Consider the following 16,959-nt stretch of genomic DNA (forward strand, 5'->3'; position numbering starts at 1 on the left):
AAAAAATCTTGAAGCACAAGTCTTATCGCTCATGGGCTTAGCAAAATCTGCCTACTTTACATAACTATGTTTGTTGACGGATCCTTAATGATGTCTGTCAAATATATACTGTCCATCAATCGAACGTCGTTCCATTGACCGTCCAATGTAAGGCTATTCATTCTTTAGACGTGTAGTCCGGGGTCATCACAATCAACAAGTTATGAAAAATTCCTTTTCTTAAGCAACAAAATAAAACTTGACAACAAGTTTCTAAGGGCAGAATAGCAGCATCTAGCCAAAACACAGCTGGTTAACCTTGGGAACAGGGCCAAAATCCACAGCTAGGAGACATTGATACCAATCACATATGAGAGTAATTTTGACTTAATCAAAACACAATCACGCTTGGATTTAAATCAAAGTTTAAAAGTTAAGAATTCAATTTAGGTTTATTTGAAGATCAAATATCGAAGCAGAAATGAGATTCAAATGAGACATGAAACTGCATAGAATCAGTGATTTCAGCTGTGGGCTGACAACTGCAACTCAATAAATCAAATTTCTACAAAGAATTATATCTTACCAAACAGTCCTGAGGAATCACATTCACTGAACAGATGACAGCAGTTTAAGAAGTTATTTCACCATCATTTTCTCAATGATTCTTGGGATGGGGAATAAATGCCACCCTTGCCAGGGATACCTGTATTCTAAAGAATTAATATTTTAAAACACATAAGAAATGGATCTGCCTTGGCTCTCCCAACTCCACCTCTTCAATATTGCACCTGATATTCATTATCCTACTTGAAAACAAAGGATTTGGAGTGGGAAAATATGAGGATACCTGAAAAATATTTAACCTCCAGCAATGGAGTTTAATTATAGTATGACAAATTACATAGGCAGATTTTGTGATTGTCTGAAACCCAAGACCTCTAGTCTCCCAAGAAGAAAGTGCTACCGCCGACCCATGACTGACACCTATCAAAGCTCCTGTGATACTATTCAAGGAACCAGTGGTGCAGTGGTAGTGTCCCTATCCCTGGACTGAGAGGCTCACGTTTAAGTCTCACCTGCTCCACAAGGGTGTTATAGTATCTCTTAAAAGGCTGGTTAGAAAAATAGGTTAAATTTTTTTAAAAAGAATAGCAGCTTTTCTCTCTGAGCCAACATTATCTAAGGAACAGCTTGGTGGCAAATCTGAAAGAAAGTGGAGAGGAGGAGAAAAACATCCAAGTTCAAAAGTAAAGTTGTTACTTGTGATGTAAGCAGGTGCAGTATCTGATGGATTCCAAATATTTCAGACCATCCAATACAAACAATCAGTGGCTAATTTCCCTCATCATGTTATGTGTCTCTCCAAACTCCCTATTTCCCACAGATGATTCAAACCCAGAAGGCTGAGAATTATATTTTGAAAACAAAGCTGAGGCGATCAGAGGAGGAAAACAGCAGAAAAGAGAAACAGATTGACCAGCTGTTGGATCCTTCCAAGGTAAACTAAATACAGTCAAAAACTAGTACTCATATGGCATAGCATTGTATAGATTTAAATCACAGAAACAGGGCATTCAACCAAACTCGTCCCATACCAGTGTTTCTGCTCCACACAAGCCTTCTCCCTCTCTATTTCATCTAACCTCGTTTCCTAGCTTACTCCTTAATGCATCAATGCTGATAGCCTCAATCACTGCATGTGGTGGCAAGTTCTTTGTCCTAGCCACTCTCTTAATAAAAACATTTCCTTTGCTTTCCTTATTGGCTTTATTAGTGACTACCTCGTATATATGATCCCTAGATTTGGACTATCCCTCCAACATCTCTACATTTAGCTATCAAATGCCTTCAGAGCACTTTCAAGACATCTACCTCTTTCTAGAGAAACAAGGCTCAGCCTGTTCACATTCAGTCTTTCCTGACGGCTACAAGGTCAGTTAGTTTTTTGCACCTTCTCCAATGCCTCTAAATCTTTTTTGTAAAAGGAAACCAGAATTATGCACACATCCTTGAAATAACTCCACAGAGGCTGTTATCCCATCACCAAGTCACCCTTTACTTAACGTGGAAAGTCCTTGACACTTATCCAGCTCCCTCAGAGTGACAGGATGTCTGACACTTCCGGTGTTGTCTGCCAGTCAGTGCACCCTGATTGGACCAGATTAACAGCCCCAATCAGGGCACTCATATTCTATGAGGTACACCTGGCTGACCTTGTTACAATCACTACAATCCCTTAGTGTGGTCTAACTGAACATAATCTTTCTGCTTTCCAATTCTGTTCTTCTAGAAATTAGCCTAGTGTGTGTCTTTTTAGGACTTGACAACTTGTCTTGCTACTTCTAGCGTTCTCCTTAACAATATGACTTATTGAGCTGATGTTAAAAAATATTTTTATAACATTATTTAATGAAAATAGCTAATCAATCTCCCACATCAATGTCAAGTTTAGTCCTGCCAAATGAAGTGGGAATTGAGACTGGTGTAGTAATTATACCTGCGTGAGCACACATACTTAATTCCACTTTGAAGTCAGATCATTCACCCCTATTTTGATTTCTTGTTGTAGCAAAGTTTGTTACCATTTGAGAACCAGCAAAGTGAGTTGGTTATAAAAAAAGTATTTCTTTATAGTAGGTGTGGAGTAGCCAGAAGATGAAAATTGATATGCTACAGTGCCAATTCTGGTAATAGAATGTAATTACAGTGTGACATATTTACATAGGCAGATTATGCATTGGCGACTGTGGTGTGGGGCTTAAGGCTATGTCCTTCTGACTCTGATGCAATAGATCAAAGTGCTGTGGAGTGCAGCCATTGCTGCTTTGCAAACGTGTATACAATGAAATCTAAGAAATGAGAAATAGAGAAAGGCCACATATTGTAGCGTTTACGAGTTCATGATAAATATTCACAAAGAGCATTTTCATTTTAGCAAATAGCACTGCCATTTCCATTCAGTCTCTAAGCTACCTGTGCATTTTCTTGTTTTACAGAGTTCAGAATATGCCAGGAGTTTGATTGATAAAAAGAATGACACTAGCGGGGTAAGAAACTCCTGAAGTCTGCATTACTTCCTCCTTTTAAGGCCCATGTACTTAGTCAAGAATTATATTTGTCTGTCCCATAGGATTGTAAATCTCACAAAACAAGAAAAAAGTTATCCTCTGATAATTTATTTAATTTGTAAACATTTTTATTTCATTCTTGGGATATGAGCACCACTGGCAAGATTGTTGTTTATTCCCAATTCCTAGTTACATTCCTAGTAACTTTTAAACCACTGTAGTGGTTCTGTTAGGTAATGAATACCAGGATTTTGACTCCGTGACAATGAAGAAATAACTGATTCAACTCTAAAATCAGATGTTGTGTGACTTGAATGGGAACCTGGGCACATGTTATCCTTGACCTTTTAGGTGGTTCGGATTTGAAGATTCACAGCATGAGCAGGCACAGAAAACCATCCCAAGGTTAATTATCTGTGGTTTCTTTCCTTCTGGTTGTGCCCCTATGAGAACAATGCAACTAGGAGCAACCTTTCCTCTGTCCAACAGAATGGGCGCCGTTCTCTATGCCACATTTATGCCTTAGAGGAGCACACCCCTCTGCCCTGTAACTGAATTTGTACAGCATTTATGCTCAGCATTTTACTGTTAGCTGGAACAGATCTGAATGTGTGTCTTTTTCATGTGTAGAAATTTCAAATCAGTCTTGAAACATTGTGCTTGTAAGAGTGCTAGAAAATCACAAAATAATCAGTTCAAGTTAAACAGAATGCACATACAAAGGGAGATGTTTTCACAGGATTTAGATCAACTTGTAAGTGATGAGATTAACCTCTTCATATTTTCTATTTCTTTTAAATTTTCTTCCAGTTTTCTTCACCTTCTGAATACACTCACTTTTTCTGGGATTCATCCTTAGTTGTTTGGTATGTTGCTCATTCAATATATATGAATCCAGATCTTGAGCTGTTGAACTGTGAAAAGCATCAATTGTCCTGTTCAATCTAATCCGATTCTGAATAGGAAAAATAAGACTGACCAGATCACACACCAAAGGCCAGAGAACAAGTGTAATCTGAGAAGCCCCTTCTACCTGCATCCCTTATGTTGACGTTGTACAGGACGTTGGTGAGGCTCCTTCTAGAGTATTGTATCCAGTTCTGATTGCCCTGTTACAGGAAAGATATTATTAAGCTGGAGAGGGTTCAGAAGAGATTTACCAAGATATTGCTGGAAATGGAGGGTTTGAGTTATGGGGAGAGGCTGGATAGGCTGGGACTTTTTTCACTGGAGCATAGGAGGTTAAGGGATGACCTTATAGAGGTTCATAAAATAATGAGTGGTATAGATAAAGTGAATGGCAGGTGTGTTTTCTCTGGGGTGGGGAATGTCAAGACTAGAGAGCATATTTTTGAGGTCAGAGGAAAAGATTTTAAAAATAGACATGAGGGGCATTTCTTTTTTACGCACAGAGTGGTTCCACTGTGGAATGAACTTCCAGAGGAAGTGGTGGATGTGAGTAAAGTTACAACGGTTAAAAGATATTTAGATAAGTACATGAATAAGAAATGCTTGGAGGGATATGGATATGAGTAAAGTTACAACGGTTAAAAGATATTTAGACAAGTACATGAATAAGAAATGCTTGGAGGGATATGGATCAAGTGCAGACAGGTGGGACTAGTTTAGTTTGGGATTATGGTCAGCGTGGACTGGTTGGACCAAAGGGTCTGTTTCTGTGCTGTATGACTCTATCCCACCCAACGCTACAGAATGGATTTGGATGAAGGTAACCATGTGGTACTTTTAATCTCAGCCTTGCAGCATTGCAACCCCCATTAGAGATTTAGTATTCATCTCCACATAGGCAGATAAGTTTAATGTATTATCCAAAGGATGTATCTCCCTACATGAGACGGAAGCTGCAGAGCCAAACTCCGAAATTTCTACAAATTTTAATATCATTATCTCTGCCTTATCTTTCACCCCCAGATTGTTAATGGATTAAAGAAGAGAATCTATAAATTGGAGAAGCAGTGTAAAGAGAAAGAGAGCATATTAAAGTAAGTTACCTGGCAATCCTTTTACTTCATTTTACTACTTAATCCAGTTACTGGACATCATTGTGGTTTTGCAGAACAACCTTTTTTAACAATCATATCATCAGATTATGTTTCATCAAATCAACATTCCTCCAAAGAAGTGCCATATTGGGCTTGAAATGTTAACTCTTGCCAAAAATGCTTTCAGAATTGCCGTGTTTCATCAAAAGTTTCTATTTTTATTTTAGGATAATGCCATATATTTCTAATAAGAATACATATCTGAAATGAGATAATCTGGTTTCCTCAAATAAAGTCTAAATTTTAGATTGTTTCATTTTCCCTCATAACCTCCTGGGCTGCTAAGGCCATTTATGGTGCCCCATCTCTGTTCTGGGTAACAAGATAGAAAACACTGGATTAAAGATTGTACAGATTGGGACTGCAAAATGCATCAGATAATGCATTAACTCATTGCACCATTGGAGGGAGCAATTGTATAGTTGTATTGCATTAGAGCTTTGAATACCTGTATGTTAATGTTCTCTGAAAATTGGCATACTGCTACTTCTTTTCTACCAAATGGAAAATCTTACATTCAGTATTGGCTACATGTGTTGTGTTAAATCTTCCTACTTCAATTCATGCTTAAATTGATCACTTTTGTCAATTATCCAAATCCTCCATTAGCATAAAAGAGCAAGAATTAAGCTACCACAAAATCATTCATTTAAATTGTTCAAGTAATACTCTTGTAATGTATTTAAACTTTTAACAGAGGTGTTCAAAGTCTTGAAGGGCTTTGTTAGAGTCAACCAAGGAAAATTATGCAGTGACGGATGGATCAGTAACAGGAAGAGACAGATTTAATATGGTTAGCCAAAGAACTAGAGGCTCGAACTAGAGAAAATGTTTTTTAATACATCTAGTTGTTGTGATTTGGACTACATTGCCTAAAAGGATGGTCAAAGTGGATTTAATAGTAACATTCAAAAGAGAATTGGATTAATATTTGAAGGGAACAAAATACAGAATGAATGACATCCTGCTTTGCTTTCACGTGTTGCAAACATGTTTAGGCACAGAGTTGCCATCCTTGGTCTGCCCATCCATTCAAGTGAGACACATTTCATGCAAACTTTGCATTGTCTCCTCATGAATTTTTCAACATGCAGCCCATCCTGGCTTAGGATGCTAGCTGGCTCACTGCACAAGCAGAGATTTGACAGTGTGAGAAACTAGCACATGTTCCAGTTAGCCACCAGTTTTTAAAGGGAAGCTGCACTGAATGAAAGGACAATGTTGCTCACACTCTGTATTGCAATTGGAGAGAAGGAAAATAGAACACCAGATAGGAAGAGGATTCCACGGTTCATGGAAGCAGAACTAGTTAGCTTAGTCAAAGAGGTGAACAGAGAGTCTGGTTCCAAGGGCCTTGTGCAGTGCTGAAAATAATTGACCTCATATGGAAGGGGATGGTCAGCGAGTGCATCAGTACAAGGTATCTCCAACCCATAGCACCACTAACTTCTCGTACTGCTTAGTACACCACAGTGCTATCCCTCACCCATGTGAGTCTTTAACACTGGAACTGGTCCTAATGTTGAAATATTCAATCTGAATTCCATATACTTTACAATTACACTGGCCTCAAGCCTGGTTCTTTCTGCTTCCACACACTGACAACTATTTTGCTGTGGCAGGCACAACACCCAACCACATCACTGCACAAATGGAGACATTCTGGCCTCTGTTACTGATCAAGGCAATAGAAAGGAACAAAGCCAAAAAGGCAGAGACATGTGTGTTCTACTCCTGAACCCTCCACAGCAAATGATGCTGTGCATCATGGGGCCTACTGTGAGAGAATCCAGCATCCAGCATCTCTGAAAGTATTCAGGATGACTGTCTTTCTCAACTCCTTCCTCCTGCCAGATGACAAGGTACAAGCTGCAAATGGTGCAATCATGATGTCTTCTTTACACCCCTCTCCCCTTCTGATTAGACAAAATCTGCTGTCTGACCAACCCTAGGATGAAGGAAGAAAGCGACACCTGACATCTAGGGAAGCAACACTGTCACTTAATATGACACACAGGTGCCACCTTGGATATTGGCACCATGTGTACCTTGGTGGTTTGTATAGTGTCTGGATATGCACGTGGTGCATTGTTGGGTATTGAGATGAGGGAGAGAATAGCTCTGGCTAGCAAAGATGTGAGTGAGTACTGCTGCAAGGTACTCCAGAAAGGGCCTTGAACCAAGGACAGGAGGATGCTGAAAAGAATGCATACCGAGATGTTCAATGTATTGGCATGCCTACCAGACAGCTGTCTGCCAGTATCTGAGGAGTCAAACTCCTATGTGGCACAGGCATAACACAGAGCTTATACCCCATCCTTTTCACTAAGAAAATTGTGACCAACTTCTTGACAACACTCATGGACTTAGTGGCACTGCAGTGTCTGGCAGCCATTGTCTCAGCTTCTAGGACACTGCAGGACAGGTGGTTGCCACCTGAAGTCTCAGTGCAGCAGTGAAAGCTCAGAAAGCAGTTTTGAAATCCATGCTTACTGCCATGCAGTTTGAAACTATTGCCATCATAGCTGTAGATCTCACTGCTCAAAGGAGCTGCAGGCGTTTAGAACAGTTTAGCAATCTATGCTCCAGCAAATTGCTAGGATTGCTGAGGTGCCACTAACAGACAGTGGCATGGATCATGAACTTGCTAACTGCTTACAAGATGATAACATTCATGTCCCCACAATTGACGCTCAGAAAGTGCTTTTGCAGTTGTTTCTCAATTATCCAGTCAAGACTGCTGCTGCCAATGCAGGGGTAATGAAGTCTGAAACTGGTTTCTAAAGGCCAAGAGCCACTCCAAAACCATTTGCAGTCTCCTCCTTTGAAAATCCACTAGCCATATTACTGGTACATTCTGCATAGGATTACTGTGAAAAGGATAGACAATCTAACAAACAGGCAATAAAGGAATGTACAGGGAAAAATAGTTCAGTTTTGTTTACATATCTTCTTATGTTGTTGGATAAAGATATTAATGGAAAGTATTTTGTTAATAACTTTTATTGACCGAGAAAACACTGGTAGGGTGTCTCAGAATGAATGCACTGGTGGGGAATGATGGATCTATGCTGGCAATAGGAAGTTATCCTTTAGGAACTGGAGTCTGCACAGATATCCTTGCACAGCCTGTCCAAAGCAAAGAGATCCAAGTTGCATCCTAAGCAGTCCAGGCTTGGGAAGCATTCTTTCAGCCTGTTGATGGTCTGTTCCAGAATGTTTGAGGTGGTTTCATGGCTCTTGTCACACATATATTGTCCTCATGTCATCTGGTAGCAGACAGGAGCCATGAGTCATCTATACAGAGAGAAGCTTTGTTCACTAGGGTACACCTTCTGGTGTAAACAAAGATGTAAATGGCAAATTGCCTCAGTATTCTGACATTATGGCTACTTCCAAGATAGCATATATTCACTGACACGATCTATTGTTTGTGATTGCACTCCAAATGCACATTTATAGAATGGTAACCCTAGCGGTTTGTGTATCTTTCCCTGTTACAGCAGAGCCACATCCTACAGTCAATGGTGCCCTGCACCACCATGAATTCTACTACCTTGGCAACACCATGCATCCTCTCCCTGCTTGACACTATCTCTTCTGGCAAAAGTAGCCTTCATATTCTCTAGGTTGCTACAATTTGACAGCCCACAGTGAGATGTTGGCTATGTTGCTTGCTTCCACATGGAAAAATCTGAGCGCTTCTATGCAGGAACCCTCACACTGCCCCTCTTCATGGCATTTCCCTTCTCTGCAGCCTGTGGTCTAGTTCTCTGTCATTTTTCAGACTCAGGGACACAGCAAAACTAGCCCCATACCTGATGCAAGTTAGTTCTCTAGATCCTCTAGCCTCCCTGAATTTGTGCAACAACTCACTATAAAAACTCCAAAAGCAAATGGCTTCCACTAACTTTAACACAGCAGAACAGAGTCAAAAGCAGATCACCAGCAATTGGATACCTAGCTTTTTAAGTAACTCTAATTGTGGGGATCCTTGAAGCTGCTGAAAGCATGTTCAGCTGAGGAGAGTCATCAATGCAGGTGTTCGATGGATATGCACAGACCAAGTCTGTGAAACAATCCAATCTTTCCTCACCCCACTGACACATGTATGGGAGCTCCCTGTTACTCATGGGATACCACTTATGATACATATTATGACTCACTGAGTTGGAAGCTGGAAATCAAACCATATTATTTCAAATATCACCACAAAAATTAAAAAAATCAAAATGTACAAAGTATTCAGTTTAGCTATCTGATAGGCTCAGATTATCAGAACACACAGACCAGGTTTCTGTAGTTAAAAAGAGCTACTATTTATTATGAAGAAATAAATTCTAACCACAAGTAAACAACTATGAATTTTTGACAGATCATTCTACTACTTAAGTTACTACAAATCTATTATTACTATTCCTACTAATCCCCTCCTAAATACCTCCTTCTCCAAACCCATTCAGACTGACGCAGAGGGCAGAATCTCATATAGTTCTGAGCAACTTGATTTGGCAAGATTTGTGGCAGAATTGGACGTGTCGTCCAGCAAGGGCCATCTTGAAATTGGGAGCATCTTGCTCCATCTTTTATGCTTTTTCCTAGAGATGTGGCAAGTTTCTTACTAGGTTGCAACAAGTTGCAATTATGGTGGACTGTAGCTTTTTAAATGCTCTTTTATATGTTTATCCAATGACCATTTAAATGCCCTTAAAGTTGGCAAGTCTACTACTGTTGCAGGTAGAGACATGCAAGGGAAATTGTCAGAAACTAAGAGGGAGAGAGTGAATGAACAAGTTCACTGATGCAGTTAGTAATGGCTTGTAGTGAATATCTAAATTCAGAGTCTAAGCAGTTGAGAGTGAGGTGAAAGTGACAGCCCTTGCTATGAAGGCTGCATTCGACCAATTGTGGCATCAAGGAGCCCTGGCAAAACTGGAATCAATGGGTATCAGGGGGCAAACGCTCCGGTGGTTGGAGTCATACCTGACACATAGGAAGATGGTCGTCCTTGTGGGAGGTCAATCACCCCAGCTCCAGGACATCTCTGCAGGAGTTCCTCAGGGTATTGTCCTCAGCCCGACCATCTTCAGCTGCTTCATCAATGACCTTCCCTCCATCATAAGGTTAGATGGGCTTCAGATTGATTTCACAGGTCAGCGCAACATCGAAGGCCGAAGGGCCTGTACTGCACTGTAATGTTCTATGTTCTAATGGGACAACTTGCCTTATTAATATTCAACTTCCCATCTTATCAAACGTATCAAACCAGTTAGATATTGAGAAATCTCAACATGGAAATTAGCGGGTGCCTAGCGACTTCAGCTCATCATTTGCTCCAAAGGACCTCCGTAAGTTGATGCCAGGTACCAACATCTCAGGACATGCTTCACAGGCATTGGCCACGCCCACACACCTCATGTGCACGAAGCTGTCATCCAACATATGCCAGCCTTCAAGAACCCTCATGAAACAACTCCAGTCCAGTCACAGTGCACTTCTGTACTTCAGTGCTGCACCTCATTCTGCGCCAGCAGGTGTCATTGTAATCCCGCTGCACGGACATTATGTGGTCAGGGAAACACATGCAGTTTACAGATTGGACCAGATTGCATCCCTGGATTTTTCACTCACTGTAATAATGCTTACTCACTCTGAGCCTTCCTGGATGTTCAGACCATCCCTGCTTTGCATTGCCTTGCCATGCCTTTGTGCATTTTGCCTCCTCAGCCAGAGCTACCAGGCTAATATTACTTCTGGGCTTGCCTTGCTGTTTAGCGCAGACACAAAGGCAGGAATCTTGTTGTGGTTGTCAGCAGTCCTCAGTCTAGGGGGTCACCCTTCACTCAGGAAGTCCTGGCACAGCAAGTCAAGAGTAGCCTCTGATACCAGTCCAGGGGCTTGGACACTCTCAGTCAGCCGCTCAGGATAGAGTCAGAATACTCTCCATGTAGGTTTGAGGAGCCAAATATCGAACAATCCACCACCTGTCTTGACTCTTTCCGTTCTAATGTGGGTGAGTTTTCTCCTGCAATGAGACAGAGGTAGATATTAAGGCAAATGAAAGTGGGTGACATAGCTGTTAATTTTGGTGCAGGTGGGGAAGGTGTCCTGAACAAGTATGCAGCGCAGATGATATGCAGGGTTAATTGTGATAGGGGTTGGGGTGTGTGACAACAAGTGAGAGAAAATGTTGGAGGCAGTAGTGAGAATGGTAGAGCATATGAGCTTGGGTGCCTGGTGCACAGAGTCACAGAGATAGCTTAAGTGTGAGGTATTAGAAAGAGATGGTGACACTTACGCTGGCCAAGTGGAGAAAGTCATTGTCCTTCTTCCTAAATGGCTGAGACTGCACTGACCCAGGTGCCAACCTTGGAGCAGGCTGGCATGGTCGGATGTCATGGCCTTCACTGCTGGTCGAGGGGGAAGAGAACATCCCATGTCTACATCACCTTATCCAACAGGACATCCAGATCCCTGCCAGCAAAGCGGGCTAACAATTTCTCCGTACTGGCCATGCCCAGGGCAAATGGCAGAAGCTCTGCAGCGCAGCATTGGAGTGACAGTATTTTTCCTGGGTGCACAATGGGCTTTTAAAGATGGCATGGGTGCAAGGGAGGCTGGTCTTTTGGCAGATATCTGGTGAATGGCAAGTTACTCTGGGAGCAATGCATGGTAAGATAGGGCTAGAATTGGATGTGAGTGATGCTGAGAGGCAGGGTAGCGAATAAATGAAGCGAGTTTGGTAAGATAGTGTGAGAAAAATCACTAGGCCCAGTGGCAGAAACTTCAAGAGATTCAATGCAAATCACATTTAGCCAAAAATCGTAAGATTCAGTCATTTATTTCAAATCAAACTGATTCTAGATTTTGATATGCTGAACCAAGGTCATCTCTTAACTGTTGCACAAATGTTATCTTTGATTAACAGTATTATCTCCCACCAAATTTACCTAGCTTCCTATTTTTCTTTTATGTCAAATACCTCTCAGTTTTCAGGACTTAATCCTTGTCATCCTGAAGCCATGACTTCGTAATGGCTACCAGCTCATATTTAATAAATTAAATGTATACAATCAATTTGTTTATTTTGTTATGAATGTTGTATGCATACAGATATACAGTCTTCAGTTTTGTCTTTTTGGTATCTTTGTAATATTTAGTTTTGATTCTGCACTCCTAGATTTTTCTAATTCCCCCATTCCTGCCAATCTCTGACCATCATTTCCTATTTTACTATTTGCCTCTCTTACCATGTCTCAACTCTTTGATATACCACATCTTTCCACATTTAATTCCTTGCCCACACTATTTAGTTCATGAGAACATTAGTCTCAGTACATTTCAGGTGTAGACCATCCCACCAATACAGACCCCACTTTCCCCAGTACTGGTGCCAGTGGCCCACAAACTGGAACCCTCTTCTCCCACACCAGTCTTTGGGCTATATATATTCATGTCTCTAATTTTATATACCCAGTACCAATTTGCACACAGTTTGGATAATAATTCAGAGTCTATAACAGGTTCTGCTTTTCAATTCAGAGCCTATCTCCTCATACTCTCAATGAAGAATCTCTTTCCAGTTCTTCCTCGGCGCCGACATGGACTATGGATGCTCCCTTCCTGCTGCAAATTCTTTTCCAAACCGAAGCAGATGTCCCATCCCAGGCAGGCAATACAGCTATCAGAACTCTTGTTCTTTGCTGTAGAAAACAGCGTCAGTCCCCCTCAATGTACTATCTACTACTTCCTCAACATTCCTTATTGCTCCCCCCACTTAAGTGGTTTCCTATACTATAGAGCCATGGTCAGTTTGCACATCCAACCTGAAACCCTGCTCTTATCGAAATAGGCTGAGAAAACACCAAACATATTAAACATTTGCAGAGGCTGACAATTCTGCACTCCTATTCTTTGGATCCTTTTAACTGCTTCACTCCTGTCCCTGATGATTGATCAAATCAGAAGGCCTGATTCTAAGTGGTGTGACTGCCTCTTGGTACAAAGAATCCAGGTAACAGTCCCCTGCCTACTATATCACAAGGTCTGTGGTTCAACCTTCAGCACATAAACTCTGAACTAAAGCTGCTCGAACACTTATGTAGATGTGTTTGCCCTGGATCACACTGGGATGCAGGAACTCCCATATGCTGTAGCCTTAACACAGCATCTGAACTGCCATCCTTAATGCGTTTTAATTACTAATTATATATAACTTGTGACAACACAAGTACTATTCATCTCTAACTCATTGCCTGACATACTGCTGTCAATGTTCACTCTAAATTTAATTCATCAGCTTGTCATTCCAATTTTCAGCAAACTCCAAAACGACTTGAAGACCACTAACATTGAAGAGATGAAGATTGTCACAGAGACTTACTATGAAGAGGTAGGCTTACAAAAGGGGCACAGTTAATAACACACCAGAAGTCTTTTGAACTGCCCATTTACCCATGCAGTTCTTTGCAGCTGTACTTTGTGATACTCTACTCGTTCACTTCATTTATGTTTTAATGAATGGATAGAAACAACGTTTTACAGAGCTGGAGCCTTCAACAAATGGCTATCATGAAAACAGCACTGATATCCATTTATCAAGGAATAAAATTGAAAAGCAGGAAAGTCATTTAAGGAACTGGTATGCGGTTAGGGCACTCTTGGAATTCTCTCCAGAGTGCAAGTCTCCAGATTACAAGAAGGACATAGAGGTACTGTAGAAAAGTGTATAGAAGAATAACAGAGATTAAGACCAGAATTGAAGTATTATAACTAATTAAGAAAGATTGAACAGAAAAATAGAATGTTGAGGTGGCTTTATAGAGGTCATAAACTTACGAAAGAGATTTGATGGGGTGGATGTAGAGGGGATGAACCCACTTTTAGGAAGATCAAAGCTAGGACCCATAAATGTAAGATAGTTACCAATAAAAACTATTTCAAAATAACAGAAGCAACTCCTTGAGCTGGAGAGTGAGAAGAAGACATGGAATTCACTACTATGTAGAGTAATTACTACTACTATAACTTGCATTTACACAGTACTTGTAATGTAACAAAATAGCCCGGGGTGCTACATGAGTATTATCAATCAAAATTTGACACTGACCCACGAAAGGAAATATCGATGCAATGAGCAAAAGCTTCGTCAAAGAGGTTTTTTTTTAAAAGTAGAATCTCAAAGGAGGAAAGAGATGGAGAGATTTAGGGAGGAAATTCCAGATCTTAGGATGAGGTACGCTGAAAACACAGACAGATAGGTATAAGAATTAAAATTAGGATGTGTAAGAAGCCAGACTGAAAGAATGCAGAGATCTTAAAGACTTTTAGGACTGGAATAGGTTACAAAGCTAAGCAGTGGGAAGGCCAGGGAGAGGTTTGAAAACAAGGATGAGAATTTCAAAATTGAGGCTTCACTGGTCATGCAAAAGGTGATGAATAGGAGATTGCAAGTTAAGAGATGAATAACAGTGTTTTGGATGAGTACATATTTAAGTGATGAAAAAGATGGGAGGCCAATTGGAATAGTAAAGTGGGGAGAAAACAAGGTCTGGATAAGGGTTTCAGCAGCAAATGAGCTGAGGCAGAATCAGAGTTGGGTGATATTATGGAGGTGGGGATTGGCAGTCTTGGTGCTACAGCTGTTAAATGGTCATCTCAAAGTCAAACCAACAATATGGCCAACAGTGTCACACAATCTCAGGCAGTTACCATGGACATAGATGGAAAAGGTGGCCAGGGAACAGTTTGCAGCAAATACCAAAGACAAGGACTTTGATATTCCCAAGGTGGAGTCTGTGTTGGTTTATCCAATACTTGAATGTCAGTGAGTGTGACAAATCTGAAACAGTGGAGCAGTCACGTTGGATGGTGGTGAGATCAGGTTGTATTGTCAACATACATGTAATATCTGGCCTGTTTTTAGACACCATCACTGAGGGACATTTGAGGATATGCTGAAAAGCACTGGTGTATTTAAGGAGAAGTTGGATAAATACACAAGGGAGAAAGGAATAGAAGGATGCGCTGATAATGTTTTGATTAAAATAAGTAACAAGGAGGCTTGAGTGGAACATAAACTCTGGAATAGAATGTTTGGACCAAATGGTCTCTTTCTGTGTACAAAGGTTTATCCAGCTCTCCAACCAAAGTTGGTTACATTTAATCTTCTCTACGTGTATTGTCTCATTCAGGATCCCCTCAGTCACTGGACATTTCTCTCTCTATGGTCGGAGAGCCACTTTAAACTCCTCTAGCATGTTGTCTTCTAATCTCCATTGTTCCAAGAAAACAAGATAATCTAATCACTGTCAGAAAAAAACTAGAAAAGAGACCAATCTTTGATTTCCTTGGTTTGTTCCTGGGCTCTGCCTACAATCTTTCAGATCAGCTCCCTGTAATAACAACCCCGATAACCATTCTTTATTTTGCTAAGAGATATTCCCTCTAATTTCTTTCAGAATGCACGGCTGATTTCTTTAAGAATCTGGTGCCTCTAAATTTTAAAATATATTCTAATCAACCTGTTCAGAGATGTTATTGCACTCCTCTGGAGGAGGTGGGACTTCCAACAATTATTCACAGGCACACACAAGAAGCAACTTAAAGGAGCTGACTTGTCTGCAGGCAGCTTGGCACCTTTCAGTTGCTGTGCTGCTGAGAGGGTACTGTGTTTGTGAGCAAAGAGCTGGGGGTGAACAGGCAACTCAACACTGACTATGGAAATATAATCATTTATATAAGTTGGTATGTCTCCATATGTCCACCACGCATACATGTATGCATACAATATATACAAATTCACACACAATATATATGAACACATACAAACAGATATATGTTTGTGCTTCAACACAACAATATTGAGTTCAATAATTTTAGGGCCTAAGTTCTCCCATGTCCTAATCCACACAAATCAGGCCTTGTTATCACAGCCTGCCATTATTCACTACCTATTGTTAGTCACTAACGGTCCCCATTAACAACTAGTCACCCTCCTAGCTAGATCGTTATCAACTCCTTCGTCTACCCAACTGCTTTTCTCTCTCTTCTGGCTCTATCCGATCGTTTATTCCCTACCCATCCGTCTCCCTATTTTCTGCATATTAACCAATGCTTTCCCAGCTACCGTCAGTTCTGAGGAAGGATCACCAGACCCAAAACGTTAACTCTGATTTTCTCTTTACAGATGCTGCCAGACCTGCTGAGCTTTTCCAGCAACTTCTGTTTTTGTTCCTGATTTACAGCATCCACAGTTCTTTCGGTTTTTATTTGATACATATGTGCTTGAATGGTTATGCATGCATGTACGTACATGTGTACACACAATGCATACACTGATATACAAACATCCTCATTCACAAACTACTAAGCACACGCTAACCCATAGTCGTAACCAGAAACACACACACACACACACACACACACACACACACCTCAGTGGAAGACACTTGATAATCATCGAAAGCAAAAACCGAGGCTGATCATTCTCCTACACAATCCCAAAGCCACAAATATAGTTCAGCTGAACTCAGAGAAAAAGCACTTTTAGAGGTTGCAGCTCACTCATGTTCACATCACACACTATATTCACACACAGCATTGAAGGGATTTCCTTAAAAGGACTCCTAACCATGCAAGAAGACTTTTATACTTTAATACTTATTTTTCACGCACATTTTTCTTTTGTTTTAGATTCAGAGACTCCGACTTCTGTTGACTGATAATGAGGCTGCAGACAAGAAGTAAGCAGAAACCAAAATATTTGATTTGCTCACTGGGGGAATCAATGCCAGATCAAAGGGTGAAGGTAACATGTCAGTGATCTCAACTGATCCGTGTGTGTG

At 40.7% G+C, this 16,959-nt stretch overlaps 1 protein-coding gene across 6 annotated transcripts in view; it reads left to right on the top strand.

Moving 5' to 3' along the window:
- iqce (IQ motif containing E) overlaps nt 1-16,959 on the top strand; it is a 60,727-nt gene that overhangs the window by 14,168 nt on the left and 29,600 nt on the right. For all 6 annotated transcript variants that reach the window (XM_048609850.1, XM_048609849.1, XM_048609845.1 and 3 more), the window contains exons 7-11: nt 1,367-1,480; nt 2,979-3,029; nt 4,983-5,053; nt 13,433-13,505; nt 16,808-16,857. In XM_048609850.1, the coding sequence (XP_048465807.1) occupies nt 1,367-1,480; nt 2,979-3,029; nt 4,983-5,053; nt 13,433-13,505; nt 16,808-16,857 (359 nt within the window). The remainder of the gene's footprint in view (nt 1-1,366; nt 1,481-2,978; nt 3,030-4,982; nt 5,054-13,432; nt 13,506-16,807; nt 16,858-16,959) is intronic.

Source organism: Rhincodon typus, chromosome 21, assembly GCF_021869965.1.
Source record: "Rhincodon typus isolate 14 chromosome 21, sRhiTyp1.1, whole genome shotgun sequence".
Classification (NCBI taxonomy): Eukaryota; Metazoa; Chordata; class Chondrichthyes; order Orectolobiformes; family Rhincodontidae; genus Rhincodon; species Rhincodon typus.